The sequence below is a fragment of the Pristis pectinata genome, chromosome 21 (assembly GCF_009764475.1).
Source record: "Pristis pectinata isolate sPriPec2 chromosome 21, sPriPec2.1.pri, whole genome shotgun sequence".
Taxonomy (NCBI): Eukaryota; Metazoa; Chordata; class Chondrichthyes; order Rhinopristiformes; family Pristidae; genus Pristis; species Pristis pectinata.
The window spans coordinates 14,464,683-14,484,796 of record NC_067425.1 but is presented as its reverse complement, the minus strand read 5'-3'; the positions used below and the strand labels follow the sequence as shown (position 1 = coordinate 14,484,796).

The 20,114-nt window shown below is 42.0% G+C and overlaps 1 protein-coding gene across 3 annotated transcripts in view; it reads left to right on the top strand.

The window, feature by feature from the left end:
* The window catches only part of LOC127581529 (coronin-6-like), a 201,951-nt gene that overhangs the window by 157,223 nt on the left and 24,614 nt on the right, over positions 1 to 20,114 (top strand). For 2 of the 3 annotated variants that reach the window (XM_052036015.1, XM_052036016.1), the window contains 3 exons: positions 8,030 to 8,159; positions 9,978 to 10,159; positions 18,175 to 18,294. In XM_052036015.1, the coding sequence (XP_051891975.1) occupies positions 8,030 to 8,159; positions 9,978 to 10,159; positions 18,175 to 18,294 (432 nt within the window). Of the gene's footprint in view, positions 1 to 8,029; positions 8,160 to 9,977; positions 10,160 to 17,586; positions 17,707 to 18,174; positions 18,295 to 20,114 lie in introns of those variants that run through there. The other variant, XM_052036017.1, reaches the window with a different exon arrangement.

Below are 20,114 nucleotides of genomic sequence, written 5' to 3'. Positions count from 1 at the left end.
CCCTCCACGGCTTAATGTGGCACAACATCCTTCAAAACACTACTCTGATATATGGTACTGTGACAGGTCAGCAATGAGAGTCCATGGAAATAAATCTACTAGGTTACAAGCAGGAGCAGGGATTATAAAAGGAAATTTTTTTATCTGAAACAGAATTTGAACCTCATGAGTTACAAGCTCATCCTTTAAGGAAATATACAGCACAATTTGCTGAGGCTGAAGCTCTAGAGATATGCTTGAGACAAGTAAATACAACTGGACCAGTCCTGATCTGCACCAACTCTAATTAAGTCAGGGTTGAGTAGTTAGAGAGCTCCCTATCTGGTCGACTACCGGATGGAGAACAGTGTGTGGAAGTAGAGGAAAGCTGCTTCCACACTTGTCCACGTGGAAAGATATCTATGAATTATTATTGACTCGACCATTAGTACAGGTGTCACACATGTTAGGACATACTGCAGGCTGTCTACACAGCTATGGTTATTAGCCGATGAACAAGCCAAACAAGCTGTCGGGATGGACCTTCCTCTGGTAAGGGAGGCCAGGGTTATGGTAGTAACTAAGCGACAAATAAAAAGTAATCAAGCTGATGTTTTAAGATTACTCCTCAATACTACTCAACCCATTCCTAAAGGATTTCCAACACAGTACAAGTACGAAACTGATGGTGAAGGTAAGGTTTGGGTATGCTGCCCTAAAAAAGATAAGAAGCAAATACCTCCCACTCATAAGAGGGTAGAATTAATTCGAGAAGCCCACCAAAGATTTGGACACAATCACAGTGGCGGACAAGCCACTTATGTGAAATTAGCCATGTTATACTGGTGGCCTTGCATGTTGACTGCTTGCAAGCAATTTGTTGCAAATTGTAAAGAATGTCTGGTCTATAAGAAGGAGCAGTTTCAAGACCACCTTCTAAAAGACAAATAAAACCAAACGCACCAATTCAGGTGTGGCAAATTGATTATATAGGCCTATTTCTAGCATCCCATGACAACCCACCTTATTGGAGACCAAACAAATATATTCCTGTCATAGTTGATCTTTGTACAGGATATACGTGGTTAGTTCCCACCGCTTCTTGTAGTGAGACCACTACCGTCACCGCATTTCAGAACTCAGTACTCCTGCACGCTGGCACTCCTGCGTTACATGCAGACTGAGGGTCTTCCTTCATTGGTAAAGGCTTTCAGGCCATGTGTGAATCGGCAGGAATACAAGAGGAGTACAGCACTCCATGCCACCCACAATCGAGTGGAGCAGTGGAGAGAAGGAATCAGGAGATTAAGAGGGCCCTGGCAAAACTGGTGTACTCTAGAGGTAAAAGATGGGCTACATTTGTCCCTGAAGTTCAGCTATCTGTGAGCAACATTACCATTGGCAAAAATAGGAGTACATAAGAATGTTACACCTTATTTCTTAATGTTCAATGTCCATCTAAATACACCCCTAATCGCTTAATCAGTCCAACCATTGCCTACACCTGATAAAATTCTACTCAAGGAGTTGAGAGAGTTTATGGGAACTCGAGATAACAAAAGAACCTGATGAGAAAATTTGGATAACACAAAAAGATGACTGGATTCAAGAAAAGAAATTTCATAAAAACAATTTTGACCCTAGTTTCCGTCCTAAATGGAAATCACCTTGTCTCATTACCCGGGTTATCAATGATAGGACTGTGGTAATCGAGGTCGGGAGGGGAAATAAGACTACAAGTAGATCTGAATCCAGTGATAACATTAAACCTGCCCCAGCAGCATTTATACCCCCAGAATGAGTTGGAACCCTTATATTAAACCTGTACATGTTTCTACCATAGAACCTCTACATCCCGATGGGAGATAAGTGAGATGTATTGAATAGATAAGACACATGCTTTGATCTAAAAAGAAACATAAAAATTCCTTTTCACTTGAAGAAGATCTTATAGATACATTACCCAGAAATAGTACACCTAAAAAGGGTTGTTGTTTTTGGAGCAAGAAGCACCCAAACTCCAGAAAGGAATGTTGCTCATGCTATATTTTTTAATAGTATTTATGCTTATTACAATATAATTCAATGCTGCTTTATTTACCGTTTGCTTTTTTGCGGATGAAATAGCATTTACCACAGAGATTGCCTCATCTGGCTCAGACACCCTTAAACGTAATGACTCATAAAATATTAGATCTAGGAGATCTGTGAGCAATGGTGATTCCAATTTAAATGTCACCAAATAGTTCTTACCCCTTGGTCATATGTGGACCAGTACACTAGAAACCTTAATTCTTGCCTCTGGCAAAGTGATTATTCCCATCCACTTAAATATTCACTCTGACCACATTGCAGAAGAAATGAACGTAGACACATAGGAAAGCAAGGAATCACTTGCGAGAATAATTAATGATACCTTGACAAAACTGAAAGATTCCAGCCCAGATGTTGAAGGTAAACTAATAGAGGAATCCCTTGACATGGATCCCTCTACACTTGAAGAAAAATATAGAAACTGCTGTGTTGTTGAATGGTCCCAGTCATGGAGACGTGACATTAACACAATTGGACTAGAGCATTTGTGAGAAACAATTTTTTAATGATGATTCTTGCGTGTTAAGAGGGATGTTAAGGTGGAGGGCAGGCACGGTAGTGTAGCAGTTATCGTAATGCTATTACAGCGTCAGCGACCTGGGTTCAATTCTGGCCACTGTCTGTAAAGAGTCTGTACGTTCTCTCCATGACTGCGTGGGTTTCCTCCGGGTGCTCCGGTTTCCTCCCACATTCCAAAGACGTACGGGTTAGGAAGTTGTGGGCATGCTGTGTTAGCGCCAGAAGCGTGGCGACACTTGCGGGCTGCCGCCAGAACACTACACAGAAGATGTATTTCACTGTGTGTTTCGATGTACATGTAACTAATAAAGAAATCTTATCTTATTGCACTTTCCCTTTATGGCAAACAAATATATGAACATACTTATTACAAAGACTTTAGACATTTTCATTTCTTCAACTAGGGCCACTATTCCACTCCCTTGTACAATGTTAATGGTAACATGACAGTTTTCTGTACTACAGGTTTATATTCTAAATGGTTCAGCGAAGCCCTTGATCCAGATTTTACATGGGCAGATAAGATGGAAAGATGGAAAGCAGAAGTGCTCCTTCTGTTGGAACACTGAAGCCTGGAAGGACTGAAGTTTTTCTGACTTCCGCTTTTTGTCTACCAGGTCCACTCCGACTCCGCTGAGTCCAATGCCCCACCTGCGGCACCTCCGCTGAGTCCAATGCCCCACCTGCGGCACCTCCGCTGAGTCCAATGCCCCACCTGCGGCACCATGGATTATCTCTCATCTGTCTGCTTTGGTATACACTGTTTCATCCTTGCATTTTACCTGTTCCTCAGGTTTGTCCTCAACCCTGGAAGAGTGAAGAGCAGGGACGACCCTCACCACATTACCCTTGCTCCTTTCCTTTTCCTAGTCCTGATCACTAATGTTGCGTACGGCTATGCACGTTTCTCACCTCATCTTGAGGGGTTCGGGATGCATCTCTTGCGAATAATTGGTCTAATAACACAATCCCATGAAAAGATGAGCTGACAAACATTTTCTACTCACCATTTGGATTTTACATATTTATTTTCTGACATGGGTAACTTTTTATATAATATGGTTTTTGACTTTATATAATATACTTTGTTAATATGTTGTTTGCTGCTAATGATGGCATTATACCATCATGGTTTACCCCATTGACTTTTGTATTCAAACCAATATGTCTTACTATATCTTGTGTGTCATGTTTCACTGTGGTAAAAGACTTACCAGGAGGAGAAAAATGGCTACCCCTGGGGAATGCTATACTCCTGATAACCGTTTTACCTATTTTATTGCAACTTCTTCAGAAATTGTGATGTAACCCTAGGGCCTTTGAGGCCTACAGAGCATTATATGGTCACAAAGTAGAATTATTTGGGTGTATTTTGTTACTTACTTAATATTTGGGAAAAGGCGTTTATTGCATATGTACAATGCAACAGGTAGGACCACTAGGCCTACTGATACTGCCATTTGTGTTATATTTAATGTTACAAGAACAATCAATATATTCAGTTGACAAAATCCCATGGCTTGATAGAACAGACTGGGTTGCCCTTGCTCAGTTAAAGTTTTCTGGAAAAACATGAAAGTTGGGAAGGTGTGTCACTTTTTCCCGATCAGGCCCAATTCTAACAAGGGTGAAGGAGGGAGAGCTGGACATTGGTGTCCAGAATCATCCAAACAGGAAGAAACTGCAGATAGCATAGTTGGTATCAGAATGCCAAGCCACAGCACACCCTTGGGTATTCACTCCTATGGGAGGGACATAACCAAACCATATATTCTAATACATTATTCTGGTCACCCAGAAGTGAAAGTACAGACAGAATCCTTAACAGGAGTATTGTACTCTTCCTCACCTCAGTACACAAGTAAAGGTAATCTGCCTCTATAAATGTTTTGACCCATACTTATACTGTTGAATCATGTAATAATGATATTAGATATTAGATTTTATGATCTAATATCTATGAACATAAGACTATTAATCTGTGGGCAAAAGAAGATAGCAATATACAATCTGAGGAAATAAAAATCAGTAATTTACTTAAAAGATTCATTTTTAGAAAATCTAAATAAAAATCATACACAGCATCCAGAGAAACATGGACACTCCTGTGGAAAGGAATGAACCATCTTCGGCTCAATAAAAGACAGTACCAGTTGATGAGATTAACTAATGGTAACAAAGAGAGTAATCCAAACTTGCATCAAGACAACAGCGAGAACTAAATATGAAGAAGAAAAATTTTAAAGATGGACTAAAAGTGGACTTGTAACATGAATATTGGTGCGTTGTTGTCGCGTGTTTATAAAATGGTTGGTGGTTAAAAAAATCCTCTGAGAGTTCAGAAATGTGTGTAGCTGAAATTAAGGAAGTGAATACTCTTACAAAGAGATCACACAGAAACTGTTATATTGGGAAGTATTCAATGAGTTCTTTGAGCATTCAATCAAAGAAAGCTCCTCTGGTACTGGTAGCCTACTGGAACAGTTGGTAGAGTGATACTATGCTCCCAGGAGGAATCTTGGCAGGAGTCTGATCTCAAAACTAGTTTCCGGAAGGACTAGCTGGACTAGAAACCACCACTTAGCAAGAAGGGGGTGTGATGGATATTCACTTTCCAGACCCCAAAAAGGTTTATTGCTAACCTCAGCTTTTTAGCACAGCAGCATGACCTGTCCAAAGGTCAAGAAATGGTTGCTCATTAAGCTAAAATCCCTTTTCCAAAAACAGCAGAAATCATCCAAGGCTCAAGATGTTTGTTGTTTGCTAAGTTAAACTTCTAACCAATATTCCCTGCTCAGCCTCTCAACGTAAACAAGAGAACAATGGGATCCACGTTTACTTAATTAAACCCTCCAGTCACCTGGCCTGAAAATGTGGTTGAGAAAACATCACATGCCAATGATATCAACTAAGTGAAAAAAACAGTATAAATGTCAGGAAGCAGTCAGGGTCGGGCGGAGGGGGGGGGGGGGGAGAATGACAGAGAGAAGGGGTTACAGAAAGGTGACCAAGAATTCATTCCTCAGTTTTTGGTTTTTGTGACGGATGACTTGTTCATCTGCAACTTGTGGGTATGGCTTTTTAGCTTGTAAGAATTGTACTTGTGTTTGGAAATCCTTTGTAAGTTACAAGTCATTGTTAAGAATTACTTATTAGAATTATATGTGTCTCACTTAAAATAAACTGTGTTTAAACTGGTTCGTTAGCTGGAAGTATCTGCTCCTTGGTTGGGAGGAGGGACCTACTGCTCGAAATAGTGATTATTGACAGCTAGACCTTTCCGTAGAGACTAAAGTAGTGAAGTAAATAGTCCTTGAAGTGTAGGTTGATACAGTATAATCTCCCTATAATGAGCGTACTTGTAGATACTTATGCTAGATAGGACTTAAAGTCTTGACTTAAGTTTAGAGCTCTTGGATGGTACATTCAATATCATCACAAGCAGGGCAATTGAGGAGATCTTTTGTGTCAGATTATGGTGAGATGACAGGTTCAGTGTTACATCTCAAGGAGCTTCAAAGGAATCAATGAAGCTTGTATCGTGAAAGATCTGTTATGTTTTCTGCCAGATTTAGCAAAGGAACTATCAGAAGCAACTTACGCCACATAAATTAACAAATGATGCAAAGACGTACACCTGAACATTCCTAAAGTGGCTGAGCTGTATTATACTTGCAATCTGTTAAGGAAATGAAAGAGGGAATAAATAATATCTGGCAATTATTCTTAGTATTTGAAAGCATGAACATGTTATTAAATGTATTTCTATACTCAAAAAGGAGTGGGTCAAGAACCTAGATATGAACCACAGCTCAATGGCTGTAAAGGAAAAAATGTTCAGTATCAAAGTACAGAATGTACTGACACTCTTCAAGGAGATCAGCCAAAGCAATCTGTAAATAATAAATAATTCCTCATTGCTCTAATAGAATTCTTTGAACAGATACTATGCTAAATGTTCATGGATAAAGCTTATCGCATAACCTTCTGTAAATGCAAATAAAGTTCCACGTGTCAGCTGTAAGGAGTGAATCAATGGCTAAGGACTTGTGCAGATAGTAAACCAGCTCAACAGTAAACAGCACAGGGTGATTATGATTAGGAAGTACTCTTGTGTTTTAGAGATCTGTTTTCAACCTGTTGCTATTCCTGCTCTTCTTAAATTACTTGGGCAATAGTATAACTGTCCAATTAAACCTCAACAACATCTAAGGTAAAGCAACTTAATTGATTAGCACACCATTTCCCATCTTAAATGTTCGTTTCCTCCACTATTGACACACATTGCAGCTGCATTGTGTACCAACTGAAGATGCATTACTAAAGGCCATTTTGACAGCCCCTCTTCTAATTGCCATCTCTACTGCCTAAAAGGATTCTGATCCTTTATTTCAGATCCCTCCACAGTCTTGTAATTTCTGTAATCTCTATCAGCCATATAACCGCCTGAGAAATCTGTACACCTCAAATTCTGGCCTCTTTCTCATCCCTCATCTTTAATTGTTCCACCATTGGCAGCCACACATTCAGATGCCAAGGCCCAAAATTTCCACATTTAATCTCTCTGCTTCTCTTTCTCCATTTCAGAAGCAACTTAAAACCTGCTGTTCTTGGCCAAATCTTTAGTTATCTGACCAGCTGTCTCCTTATGTGACTCAGCATCAACTTGTGTTTGCTAATTTTTCTATGAAGCACCTTGGGATATTTTGCTACATTGAAAGAGCTTTATAAGTGGAGGTTGTTGCAGATGCTTGATGTATGGTAGTTAACAGGGCTGGAAGTGCGTGAATCCATTTAAGCAAAGAGGTTATGTTATGGTTGATGGATTTACAATAGCTAGGTGTATGGTAATGTCTAGTTTACAGAAAATAGTAAATGCACATGTTGAAAGACTCTGGATTATTGGGGAAAGGAAAAAAATTCAGATGTGATCGCTGATCATTCACTTAAGGTCTCTGATCATTTTAACTAATCCAGTGTGGTGGCATTAAAAAAGACTAGTTATTTTTACCTCCTACACATCACTGCTGAGACCAGAGTATGTTAGGCACTGATGCATATTCCTTGATTGTGAAAAGCCAGAGAAGAGAAGAGAAATAGGGTAGGAATATAAAAGATTTACCACCAGGACATTGTAAGACACAAATATTGTATTTCTCTTTTTTTCCTCGCTCTCTCTTCTCGCTCTCTCTCAGTATCTGAAGGCATCCTGAGATTTATTTGCTAAATTATTACCCCACAAAAGGCCCTCACAATTACTAAAGTGTAACTTGGCTTTGGTTTGTGGTATGACATCTAAAAGTGATTTGGGGAAACCATTGACTGGGTTTGGGTACACTTCAGTTGAGTTCAACAGTTTGCCCAGCTTATTAATACAACTCTTTCTAACCAGATGTTGTCTTCCTCCTCCTCCTCCTCCTCCTCCTCCTCCTCACAGGTCTGGCAGATCCCAGATCACATGACTGTCCGCTCTATAACGGATCCCATCGTTGTCTTGGAAGGACATTCGAAGAGGGTCGGGATTATTTCATGGCACCCAACTGCCCGCAATGTTTTACTTAGTGCAGGTAATGTCATCAGCTTGTCTAGGCTGACAATAGTGAGTGATGCAGAGATTCACCTCCAATGGTCAAAGCAGATGATTGTGATCCTTTTCATCTGGTGCATGAAAAATAGGAATCTTACACGCTAACAGATGTTCTTCTCTTTCCTCCATAGATTTTCACTATAAAGCATTAATATATTTGCATCTTTAACACGCAACAAACACGGAGCATTTTGCACCGTGCTTATTGTCAGCCACTGTAGATAAATTGCACTATATCCTACTCATACTGTAGGGAAAAAGTGCCACTTTAAGTTAACCTGACCACTTCGGGAGTCCTAAGCTCATCCATGTCATTGGAGAGAGTGGAGGTCAAACTGCTTTCCAACAGGGAAAAGCCAATTTACAATGCATGTGCTTCCCAGCTACAGTTATGCATCCCCCACACAGCTACAACAAGCTTAACATTGCAGTATCCCCTGGCAGAAGGCACTTTGTAACTGAATCTGTTAAATGTGAATTCTCAGTTTGGTCAGCTCCTTGATTACTTCAGAAGACCCTCAACCCTTCCTATTCTAGAATGAAGCTCATTCCTAAACAATTCAACATCTTGCTCTTTACAATCTAACCCAAAATCCATTCCAAGCATTGATCACACTGTTTAACTTTTTTGTGAATTTCCTTTAGCACACATCAACTTCCCGCACAGCCCCACCCACCCCCTCTCTGAGGGAAATGCTATTTCCAAGTTGGTTCTAAAGTTCATTGTGTATTATTGATCAAAGACATGCACAAAAGTAAACTCATCTCTGTGACTAATTACAGCTGTTCAATTAAATGGGTGCATTCTGGTGGAGGTAAATGTCAATCAGAGAATGGTGGTATTGTTAATTCCTATAAGTTCTAAGTACACCTGTTTTAAATTAAACAAGCCTGAACACATTATTGCCTTTCTATGAGTTTCCATTGGAATAATAATATAATCCATTTTAACCAGCAGCTGTTGTTTTTTCATGTGATAAGATTACCAACTTCCTCTTCAATGTGTTCATCTGTGTCAGCAGATTTTGTAAACTGTACTTTGGCACTGCATTACATAAAGGCTTCTGTTTGGGGGAAAGGAAGAAGAGATTTCAGTCACATTCCTCCTGTACAGTTAATTTACTTTGTTCCATCAGGATCAATCATCCATGTTGTAATCTGTGTGTTATGTGTGTCCGTAGTGAATACTATTTGTCAATCATTATTTCCCATAGTGCAGCCCCCAAACACTTTGAAAAGTATTTATCTCTTGAACATTTTACAGCTGTTCTACACTTCTGTAGATTCTGCACAGAGTCACAGATGCATGAAGACATACAGCGCAGAAGCAAACCCTTCCTTCCCACCATATCCATGCTGAACATCAAGTAATCATCGAGACTCATCATATTTACCATAACTTGTTCCACACCTTTCTATGGCTCACTGATTTCATTGCTCATCTAGATACTCAGTAAATGCTGTGAGAGTTTCTCCACTATCCCCAACCACCCTCTTGTTGATAAAAGTCCTGACGTGTTACTGAAGCAAGGAATGGGCGTGTAGCATTTCAAGACTTCTTGCTACACTTCCCGCAGTGAATATTAAGAGAGGAAGAGGGATGGAGCATGCTTGTCGGTTTCTGTCATTGTGAGTCTGTCCACCTCATTAGGCTGTCCCACATGTGAAAGCTTTGGATGAGTGATGAAGGTCCAAGGAGGCAGTTCTCCCAAGAGATGAGAAAGAAAGCATTGAATAAAATTGATTTGGCTGCAGATCAGTAATGCAGGGTACTGACCTTGTACCATATCTGTTTCAGGCAGTGATAATATGATAATTATTTGGAATGTGGGGACCGGAGAACCCCTGATAACACTTGATGACCTGCATACTGACTTGATTTACAACGTTTGCTGGAACCGTAATGGCAGCCTCATCTGTACCACCAGCAAGGACAAGAAAGTGCGCATCATTAATCCGAGGGAGCAACGCGTCATTGCTGTAAGCTTCCCCACTACTTTGTGATGCATGGCTTATGAAATTCCAGTATTTGATTGGACCCTGTCTCATGAGCTCTTACTCCTCTAGAGAACGAGGGCAACTTTTTGTCAGCTATGATGGCCTGATTGAAATGAGCATTGTCGTCATTAAGTAGCTGGCACTTGGTAACCAGATAACGATTTGGAAATAACATCGAGCATTCAGTTAGGAAGTTGCTCAAGGTGGGGAAGAAAAGAATTATAAGTCAAGTGAAGGCAGAGAGAATGGAAGAGATTGAACAGGCAGATTTTCCCAGTGGATAGTGTCAGTTGAGACCAAGAACGTAGAGTGTGGAAAATCATGCAGTGTGTCACTGATGTGTGATAGTGCAATAGATGGAGGCTTCAGTAATGGTTTTGTTTTCTCAATGGCTCATTTCCTGATCTGACAGGCATTGGTGTAAGAAAATACTGTTCAAGGGCTATGTGGCACTCCAGTGGGGAATGCAGGGTTGGTTAAACTTAGAATGGCTTTGACAGGTTGGGCTTAGGTCTACAGGGTGTCTGGCACAGAACCCAAAGCTCACAGAGCAAGAGAGGAATGTACAGATTCTCATTGCTGCTCTGCGGCCTGTAATGGTCTACTGTTATTCCCAGTTGATTGACGTGCAATGTAGAAACGCCTAAACTGTGCTTATTGCCTCCTGTTACTCAATCAGATGTGGGGAGGTGGGAACGATGATTACAAAATCTAATAGCTCCTGCAACCTGACCGACAAACTACCAGTCAAAAGTGTTGCGTGATCTGTTCCTCCAGCAAGATATTGATGTCTTCCAGAGCTTACTTAACTTGGCATCAGTGGTGGGACCATTTTGATAAAGCAGACTTCTGGTCTTAGAGAAACAAAGGACTGCAAATGCTGGAATCTAGATGAAAACAACTATGATGCTGGAGGAACTCAGCAGGCCAGGCAGCATCCATGGAGACAAGCAGGCGGTCAACATTTCGGGTCAGGACCCTTCTTCAGGACTGAAGATAGGAAAAGGGGAAGCCCCATACTTGGAGGGAAAAGTAGAGCAGTGATAGGTGGACAAGAGAGGGGAGGTGGGGTGGGCACAGGGTGGTGATAGGTAGATGCAGGTAAGAGACGGTGATAGGCAGGTGTGGGGGAGGGGAGAGCAGATCCACCGGGGGATGGGTCAAAGGTAAGAAGAGAGAGAAAAGAAAGGGAAGAAGAGAAGAAGGGTGGTGGGGGGGGGGGGAAGAGTTTGTGGGGAAGGGGTTGGGGGTTACCTAAAGTGGGAGAATTCAATATTCATGCCTTCTTGTCTTGGTGTCCCAAACTGGCAGCAGAATAAATAAGGAGGATTCATGGTTCTTTAAACATTTAATTTTAAAACTTAAAAAAAAATGATAGTTGTTTAACTATTTATACATTCCTAATTGGGAAAGAAAGAGATTTCATTATTGTAATGGCTTACCATTCCTCAGGATATCCCAAAGCACTTTGCAACAACTCATTCTTTTTATAGTGCAGTCACAGTTGATTTGGTATTGGTATTGGTTTATTATTGTCACTTGTACAGAGGGACAGTGAAAAACATGTCTTGCATACCGTTCGTACAGATCAATTCATTACACAGTGCAGATACGTTGAGGTAGTACAGAATGCTTTGAGGAGCACAGGTAAAAACAATAACAGAGTACAGAGTAGTGTCACAGCTACAAGGAAGTGCATTGCAGGTAGACAATAAGGTACAAGGTCACAACAAGGTAGATTGTGAAGTCAAGAGTCCATCTCAACGTATAAGGGAACCATTCAATAGTCTTATCACAGTGGGTTAGAAGCTGTCCTTGAGCCTCAGGCTCCTGTATCTTCTGCCTGATGGGAGAGGAGAGAAGAGAGAATGACTTGGGTGGGTAGGGTCTTTGATTATGCTGGCTGCTTCACCAAGGCAGCGAGAGGTATAGACAGAGTCCATGGAGGGGAGGCTGGTTTCCATGACGTGCTAGGCTGTGTCCACAACTCTCTGCAGTTTCTTGCAGTCCCAGGCAGAGCAGTTGCCATACCAAGCTATGATGCATCCAGATAGGATGCTTTCCATGGTGTATCGATAAAAGTTGGTGAGTGTCAAAGGGGACATGCCAAATTTTTTTAGCCTCCTGAAGTAGAGGCACTGGTGAGTTTTCTTGGCCGTGGCATCTACGTGGTTGGACCAGGACAGGTTAATGGTGATGTTCACTCCAGTTTATTTCCTAGAACCACTTGTTGAGGCAGTAGGAATGCCAAAAAGTCAGGGGAGCTCTTTGCTTTGTTTGACAGTACCTACCTGAGCAGGTAATCAGGCCTCAGTTTAACATCCTTTACAATAACTGGAACTCCCTTGGTCACTGCAGTGTTTTAAACTGGATTGTGTGCTCATGTTCAGGAGTGGGAATTGAACTTTGAATCATCTGATTCAAAGGCAAAAACACTAAGCAAATCTAACACTTGAGAGAGTCGAAATAGCTATGTGACTGAGAGATAATTTATAGAAAAATCTTACATTTAATGCAAATACTCAAATACAAACATTTGGAGACACAAGAGACTGCAGATAATGGAATCTGGAACAACAAACAAGATTCTTGAGGAACTCAGTGGGTCAGGCAGCATCTGTGGAGGGAAATGGACAGTCAACGTTTCGGGTCGAGACCCTTCATATCCCAAAACATCAACTGTCCATTTCTCTCCATAGATGCTGCCTGACCTGTCAAGTTCCTTCAGCTTTTTGTGTGAAATACAAACATTTGATTGTTTAAAAATAGTAGGAATCTACTAGTGTCAAAAATTGGCATGTGGATTTTTGACTGTTTACTCTTTTAGGAACAGATGTCCACTTCTAATTGAAAATCAGAGTTAAAAAATTAAAGTAGTTCTGGTGATTACCTTTTCCTCCAGTGAGCTTGTGTTGGGTTAAGCAGCTGACGGTACCAGAAAAGTGATTCAGAGCTGTTCCAGTTCCTCTTTGTAAATAATATGGAGGGTGTCTCTCTATTTACTTGTGACTTTGTGGACCAGCTTGACTATGTGGCTACACACTGCGATGTGGCTGCACTTAATCCCATTCGCTTGGAATTTGCCAAAGAAAATTGAAAGCATTTTCCTCAAATACAGATGATAGATGTTGTTTGTTTTCCTTGTGGTTGTAGACAAATGCTGTCAGATGTGGAAGCAGGTACTACCTTTGCTACGGGACTAACAGCGCATCTTGCTTCCACTTGGACACATTAGGATATTTGCTCTCCACCTTTACCTTCATACAGGTGCAAGATCCATTCAGTTTGTATTTCATTCTTCATCTTCAGTTCTTTATTCATCCGGTGCATTGGTAAAGCACCACTGTACTTGGCAGTGCTGGTATTTGCTGCAAATGTTTTAGACTCACACCAGAGCCTTCTGTATTTGAAAAGGGATTGAAGATGAGTTGCAAAGGACTGCAATTTAAACACATCTGTGGAATGTTGACTTAAGATGAAGTTGGATGATCACCTGGAGAAGGGTATGACATTAGGTCGGCATGATGTAGAACAGGAGAAAGTCCCTATGGAGTGCAAGCAGTAGAATGGACCAGATGGGCTGAATGGTCCGTTCCTGTGCTGTAAGTTCTATGTGAATTTTCATCCAATGACTCAAAACAAAAGGTAAACCATGAAGTCAGAGAATGATGCTTTATTACTGGCACTTCAGGTAAAAAGCCAAACCTGGTTGTATGAATACACTGCCTTGGTGCAATGGATTCTGGGCACTCAGTAATAGCTACAAACCAGTTTCCTTGTTGATCAGCTGAGACTTAGGAAGATTTACTTCACTCAGTGTGAAGATTTGGTAGGAGAGCTCCTTCACAATTTGATAGCTTGCGTCACTGTTCGTCAAGGCTTCTACGTGGAAAATGGCCACTGGCATCCTTCTTATCTTTTACATCAGGAAACAAGCCCAGTAATTGGAACAAATCTGATTGTTTTTTTGGTTGAATACTGCACTTTCTGCCAGTGTTGCTGCCTATCGCAGTCTACTATCTGCAGCTGTGTGATTGTGAATGGAGCAGCTATTCTAAACTACGTGGTATGTTCATTTACTGAGGAAATCCTGTGTCAAAAGTTTTATCTTCCTAGTGAGGTGCTGCATTTTCCTGGATAAGTGCACACTTACAGCAGTAGATTTGCCAACAGTAAATAATCCCAGGATGAATAGACAAAGTAAAGCATGGTTCTGGATAGTCTCTCGTCATACAGTGTGAAGTGCCCACAGAATCTTGCTACATAATTGTGACTTCTTTTTTTGTAGAATAGGCTGAGTTATATTCAACTGTGCAGCCTGTTGGAACCACCTTCATCTTCTGATTATGTCAAAAATGGTTCGTTCTTTGCCTCCCTCCCCATCATATTATTTCAAAATTTAGAAACAACTTCCTGCCATGGTCCACAGGGACCCCTGACCCTCCAATTTCTCACCAAAGTGTCTGGTTGTAAGACATGAACTAAAATCCTGAAGTTGGCAGGATTAATTCACCATCGACAGCAACATACCAAGCCTGAGCCCATCGATTCAGCACTGGATACTCTGAGAATGCTGATTGCTTATTCCATCATCTTATACTCCACACGTTCTGAAGTCAAATGCAGCTCTCCACAACTAACTAATTCACTCAACACAGTGCTGGGGTGAAACCAGGGATATCAGGCCTTCAATTTAGAGCTCCAAATGTATCAATGCAATCAAGAGAAAGACATTCCTCACGTTTCCTATTCTTCATCTCTCCCCATCCCTCTGTTCCTTCCATCTCTGCCCCACAACCCACCCTCAGTTTTACCCTCTCCCCCAATCCTTTACTCTCTCCTTGCCCCAACCTCCCACTATCATTCTTGTGCAACTTGTTATGCTGCTCTTGACCCAACCCCTGAAGGTACCAGGTTCCAGGTCCCAGCCTGGCCGCACTGTGACAACTCATCTGGAGATCTCCATCAGCTTTGAGGAAGTCCTAGGCTCAAACCTGGCACTCTCTAATGTCCCTCAGCTGGAACCTTTTTACTTCAAATTTCCAGCATCTGCAGCTTTTTTGTTCATTTACCTTTGCTCAATTTGTTTTGGAGTGTTATTCCTTTTTTAATATACTTTTGCTCTTTCATGGCAGACTTGTCAAATGTGACTGGTATCTTTCACGTAAACTGCGCTGTACCAATCGCATGTCAATGCTGAGGGTGAAGTCTTAAGACTCACATAACTGCACACTGTGTCCTCATTGTCAAAGCATAAAATGGGTTCAAAATCCATTGACAACCGAGCAATGGAATTAATGTGGTTGGGCAGTACTGATTTTATCGTACTTTTATCTGACAGTGCATTTACAGTATAGTTACTGAAACCTGGCCTGGATTTTCTTTATGAGGACTCCCTTAAAGTTTATATATCAGCAGAAGACCAGTACACTTCAAGAATTTAGGGAGTTAATCTGTATTGAAAGTTCTGTCCCCAAGCCTTTGTTTAATGTCTCTTGGTGTGCCTACTGGCTGATGTCTGTGCTGGGATTTTGACCTGGTGGTAATCTTGTGATTTCCATCATCTGTTTCCTAAATTTAGCACTGCATGAAGTTTTCTCCTGAAGACGTGATTGGTGATCCGGTGTGCCCACTGAGTGCATCTTCCGATGTTCCCCAGGTTAGAAACCTGGTAAAATTATACTGCAGGGACATATCGACACACACCAGTGCACACCATTTAAATGTGTGACTGTAAGGAAAGACTTGCACTTACCTGGCAACTTTCAGGACAAATCAAAACACCTTACAACCAATGAAGTACTTCTTGAAATGTAGGTGAATGGCAAAGGTGGCTGCCAATTTAAACATAGCAAACTGTGACAAACAACAACGTGTTAATGACAAATGTGTATTTTATTTAGTGATCTTTATTGAGGGGAAAACATTAGTTCAGACACTAAGGATGGTTCTTCTACTTTTTAAACCAGTGCAATGGGGCCATCAGAGTCCAGCTGACAGAACATTTGGGCCTCATCTTTAATGACTCATTCAAGAGATGGCACCTTCAGTAGTACAGCACTCCATCTGTACTGCTCTGGAAACTTAACCTAAGATTTCTTTGCTCAGTTCTCTGGAGTGCGCCTTGAACCCACTCTGACAGTCCATGAACTTTGCAATAAATCCGTGGACAGTTCAGTTCATGGTTACATACCATGTTTTATGGGAACCCCTCCACTTACAGATTTCATCGGTCCTACTTACACAAGCATCAAAGAAAACAAGCTACGATTCACAGCCACCGGTTTCCTCCTATGTAATTAAACCAGATGAAGCTTGTTGTTATTTTGCTTCCTTCCTTCCCCCTCCCCACTCCTATTTATCTCCTATTTCCCTCATTCCCAGTGTAGAATGGTTGGAGTCAAATTCCTGCCACAAGATCGTCTGCTCTCCAGCAGCCTACTGAAGTCCCCAAACTGCTTTGCCTGTTCTGGATGTTGTGGAGTGGGTGTAGGCTGAGCTCATGCTTGTGCAGTGTCCTGATGCTCCAGACAACCACGGCCAGATCTCCCCCATAAGAGCTGCTGCTTCTGGGTGTGGGTGTGGGGATGGAGTGTGGAGGGCGGGGAGCAGTGCGGAGGAATTGTTGGAAAGTGTAACACAGTTTGAAATGTTATATCCATGCATCATAGATAGACATTAGCAACACCCAGTGCTGCTTCTGTACCAAAACCCAGAGCTCCAGCTAATGATGCTTTCAGCACATGTAGTTGACCAGGACACAAGAAGCATCATGGACTGCTGGCTTGCTGCCGTTTCCCCATTGGAATGCAGACAACAACTGCAGCTTTTTAAATAGTAAACAATGCATTGTGCTGGAGAGAAAGGAAGAGGACTAACAAGACCGATGAATGATGTACAGGAGTGTCAGACTTTGAGATTCCGGCACAAGGGACCATTAGTGAATTTGTATATCAGGAGCTCACTGCCTGTGGAAGTGGTGAAAACAGAATCAATCCAGACTTTCAGACGAGAATTGGACAGATAGCTGAAAGGGAATGATGTGTAGGGCTGTGGGAGTGGATTACTCTACTAGGACCTGTTAGAAACTCAGAGGGCTGAATGGCCTTCTGTGACATAATACTTCTAACATTAAAGCCATTAATCGGGTCTACCAATCAAGTATTATTCCTTTATTTTATATTTTTTCTTAATTTGTAAAACTGTTTAAATGCTGTTGGCTGCTTTGTATCATAACTAGTTTAAGCTGAGCACAAGCCCTGCTAGAAATAGTTCAAAAGACAGCGCGTGTTCATCAGATATCGCTGCAACCTGAATTGTCAGGAGTCCTACAGGGATGGATGTGCTCCAGTTCTTTCAAAGCTGCTACAGAATGTAATTAACCAGTCCACCGACAGAGCAGCGTTGAAGCAGAATTTCCGAGTCCCCGTCGCTAAGCCAGAGTGGGGTACTTACCAAAAAAAAAGGCAAGGTGCTGCATGTGGAGCATTGTTGAGAGAACTTTGAGTCTAGAATTCAGACTCTAAGAGGTAAAAATGTAAATTGAATCTGTTCTAGCTGGGAGTGTGGTTCCTTCTATACCCTGTTGGTAGCTTATGGCCAGACTGATTGAGCTTGTTCAGAAGAGAGACGATAAGAGGAGTTGGGGACAAGGTGTTGGGTTGTGGATTTAAATGAAGCTTTTGGTAAAATGGGCACTTGGGAAATTGCCTTGTTGTGCACCGTGATGCGTGTTGCTTTCCATGGTGTGTGTTGTGCGCTGTGATGCGTGTTGTGGGCTGTGACGTGTGTTGTGCACTGTAATGCGTGTTGCAGCCCTTGGTGCATGTCATGTGCTGTGGTGCTATTGTATCACAATATACAGTGATGCGTATTGTGCGCTCTGGTACGTGTGCATGCCATGATGCCAGTTGTACGCTGTCCTTTTTTTTGTTCCATTCCTGAATGCATTTTGTTCTTCTGTCCCCATCCTGCCATCTACCTATGGATCAACTCAGGAGAAGGACAAGGCACACGAAGGTGCTCGACCAATGAGGGCCATCTTCCTGGCCGACGGTAAAATCTTCACCACTGGATTCAGCAAGATGAGCGAGCGGCAGCTGGCCCTGTGGGACCCGGTAGGTGGTCTTTCGTTATCTGGTGACCAACGGGTGCACAGCACTAATGAGAGAATGAAGCCAGGCACCTCAGAACAGACAGTGAGAGCAGGCTGAATATGATCCAGCTCTCTGAGGGGAAGTTCTTGTAGGGTGTTAATCTCACTTGTGGGATCGGTGGTTGGGCAGGAGTAATGCCTCAACTTTTATCTGATTACCTTCAGGTTATTCTAGTATATTGTTAATTAATGAAATTAAACAATGTCTGGTTGACCTGATCCTTTCTACTTCTGTCTTCATTTTCCCGTTCTATGACGCTTAATAGAGAATTCTTAATGTCCTTTTACGTCCTAACACGTGCCCAACCCCCAGCCTTCCCCCACTGCCTGTCACCTCCACACACCTCCTGCCCAGACTCCACCTTCCCAACTGTTGACGCAGAGGAAACTCATTCTCCTTAGTGAATCAACAATTCCAACTCATAGGAGTTGGACTTGGTATTGCTACTTGGGATGTATCCTTAGTCCCATTGAGTCCCTAATCTCACTCACTGGGACAAGGATACATCCCAAGTAGCAATAGCCAACTCATACTTGGAAAACTACTTGGGATGTATCGTATCCTTGATGGAGATTGAGTTGGGATTGTTGATTTGCCAAGGGGTCTGGCTCTTTTCCTGGGGGATTGGTTGGGAGAAGGGAAAGCCAACATGTACAACAGTGGGGTGAAGTCCCATCCTTCATGAAGTCAGACACACACAGACACACTAAGCCACAGTGATAAGTTATAACCTAAAGAGGTCCACCAGTCTGTCATTGTGACAGAGCTTTCCTTATTGCTACAGCTGTCCATGAAAATCAGTTTCTTCTTCCCTCTGCAATCTCTTAACAACTGTTTGAAATTGATGATCCTTTGTCACTGACTCCCTAACCCACAAAATGCCTCTTGCAATTCACTCTACCAAAGCTATTTGTAATGGTAAAAGCTTTTTAAATCACCTCTATACTGCCCCTCTGCTCCGGTGGGAGTAGCCGCTGCCTGTCAAGTGCTGCCTCGTAACTACTTTTCATTTCCAAGTACAACAAGGAGAGTCTCTTACATCTAAGCTCCAAGGTAAAAGGGTAACAGCTTCAGACTTTAACCACTCAATACTCACAGTACATCCACAGCAACTATCTCCCTATACAACAATCCCCACCATCCAGTCAAAGTACACAGTAGGTTAACAAATCATGCATCTATTTGTAACATGTACGATATTATATTAGTATTCAGGTAGATTATGCAAGCCCCACCCAAAAAGTTAAGGTGGTCATTTGGTGGTTCTATTGAGAGATGCAGAGAATCTTGAGAGAGGATTTTGTCATTAAGCCTGAACCCAATTCATGATAAAAGAACATAAATTTTTAATTGTTTGTCGTGTTGATTGAAATCAGGTTATGGTCAGTGCTGTCAAGTTACAAAAGTTCTAAGGGTGTTGTTGTTTTGACTGGGCTCCTGGTGGGAGTTCAAGTTAGCACATCGCAGCAGGCTCACCTCACCATCTCATTATTTCTGTAGGGTTTGTGAGACGCCAGACCAAGGAGTTCCAGGACTGATGCTGCCTGATACTGGTCAGGGGTTCTGATATGGAATGCCGCACAGCCAGAGGTTGGCCTGTGCTAGGAGACTGTCTGAGTTAGCCTGTTGTGTGAGGCAGTCTGTCTCAGCGGCAGTGGGCGCTGCCTGTTTTGGGCTGTCTTGGAGCTTGGCCAGCTCCAGGGTCATCTGTCTCAGCTTGGATTGGCCTGGGCTCTTTGTGTATGAAACAAGATCTCATGATGTTGCAGTGACTATAAGCT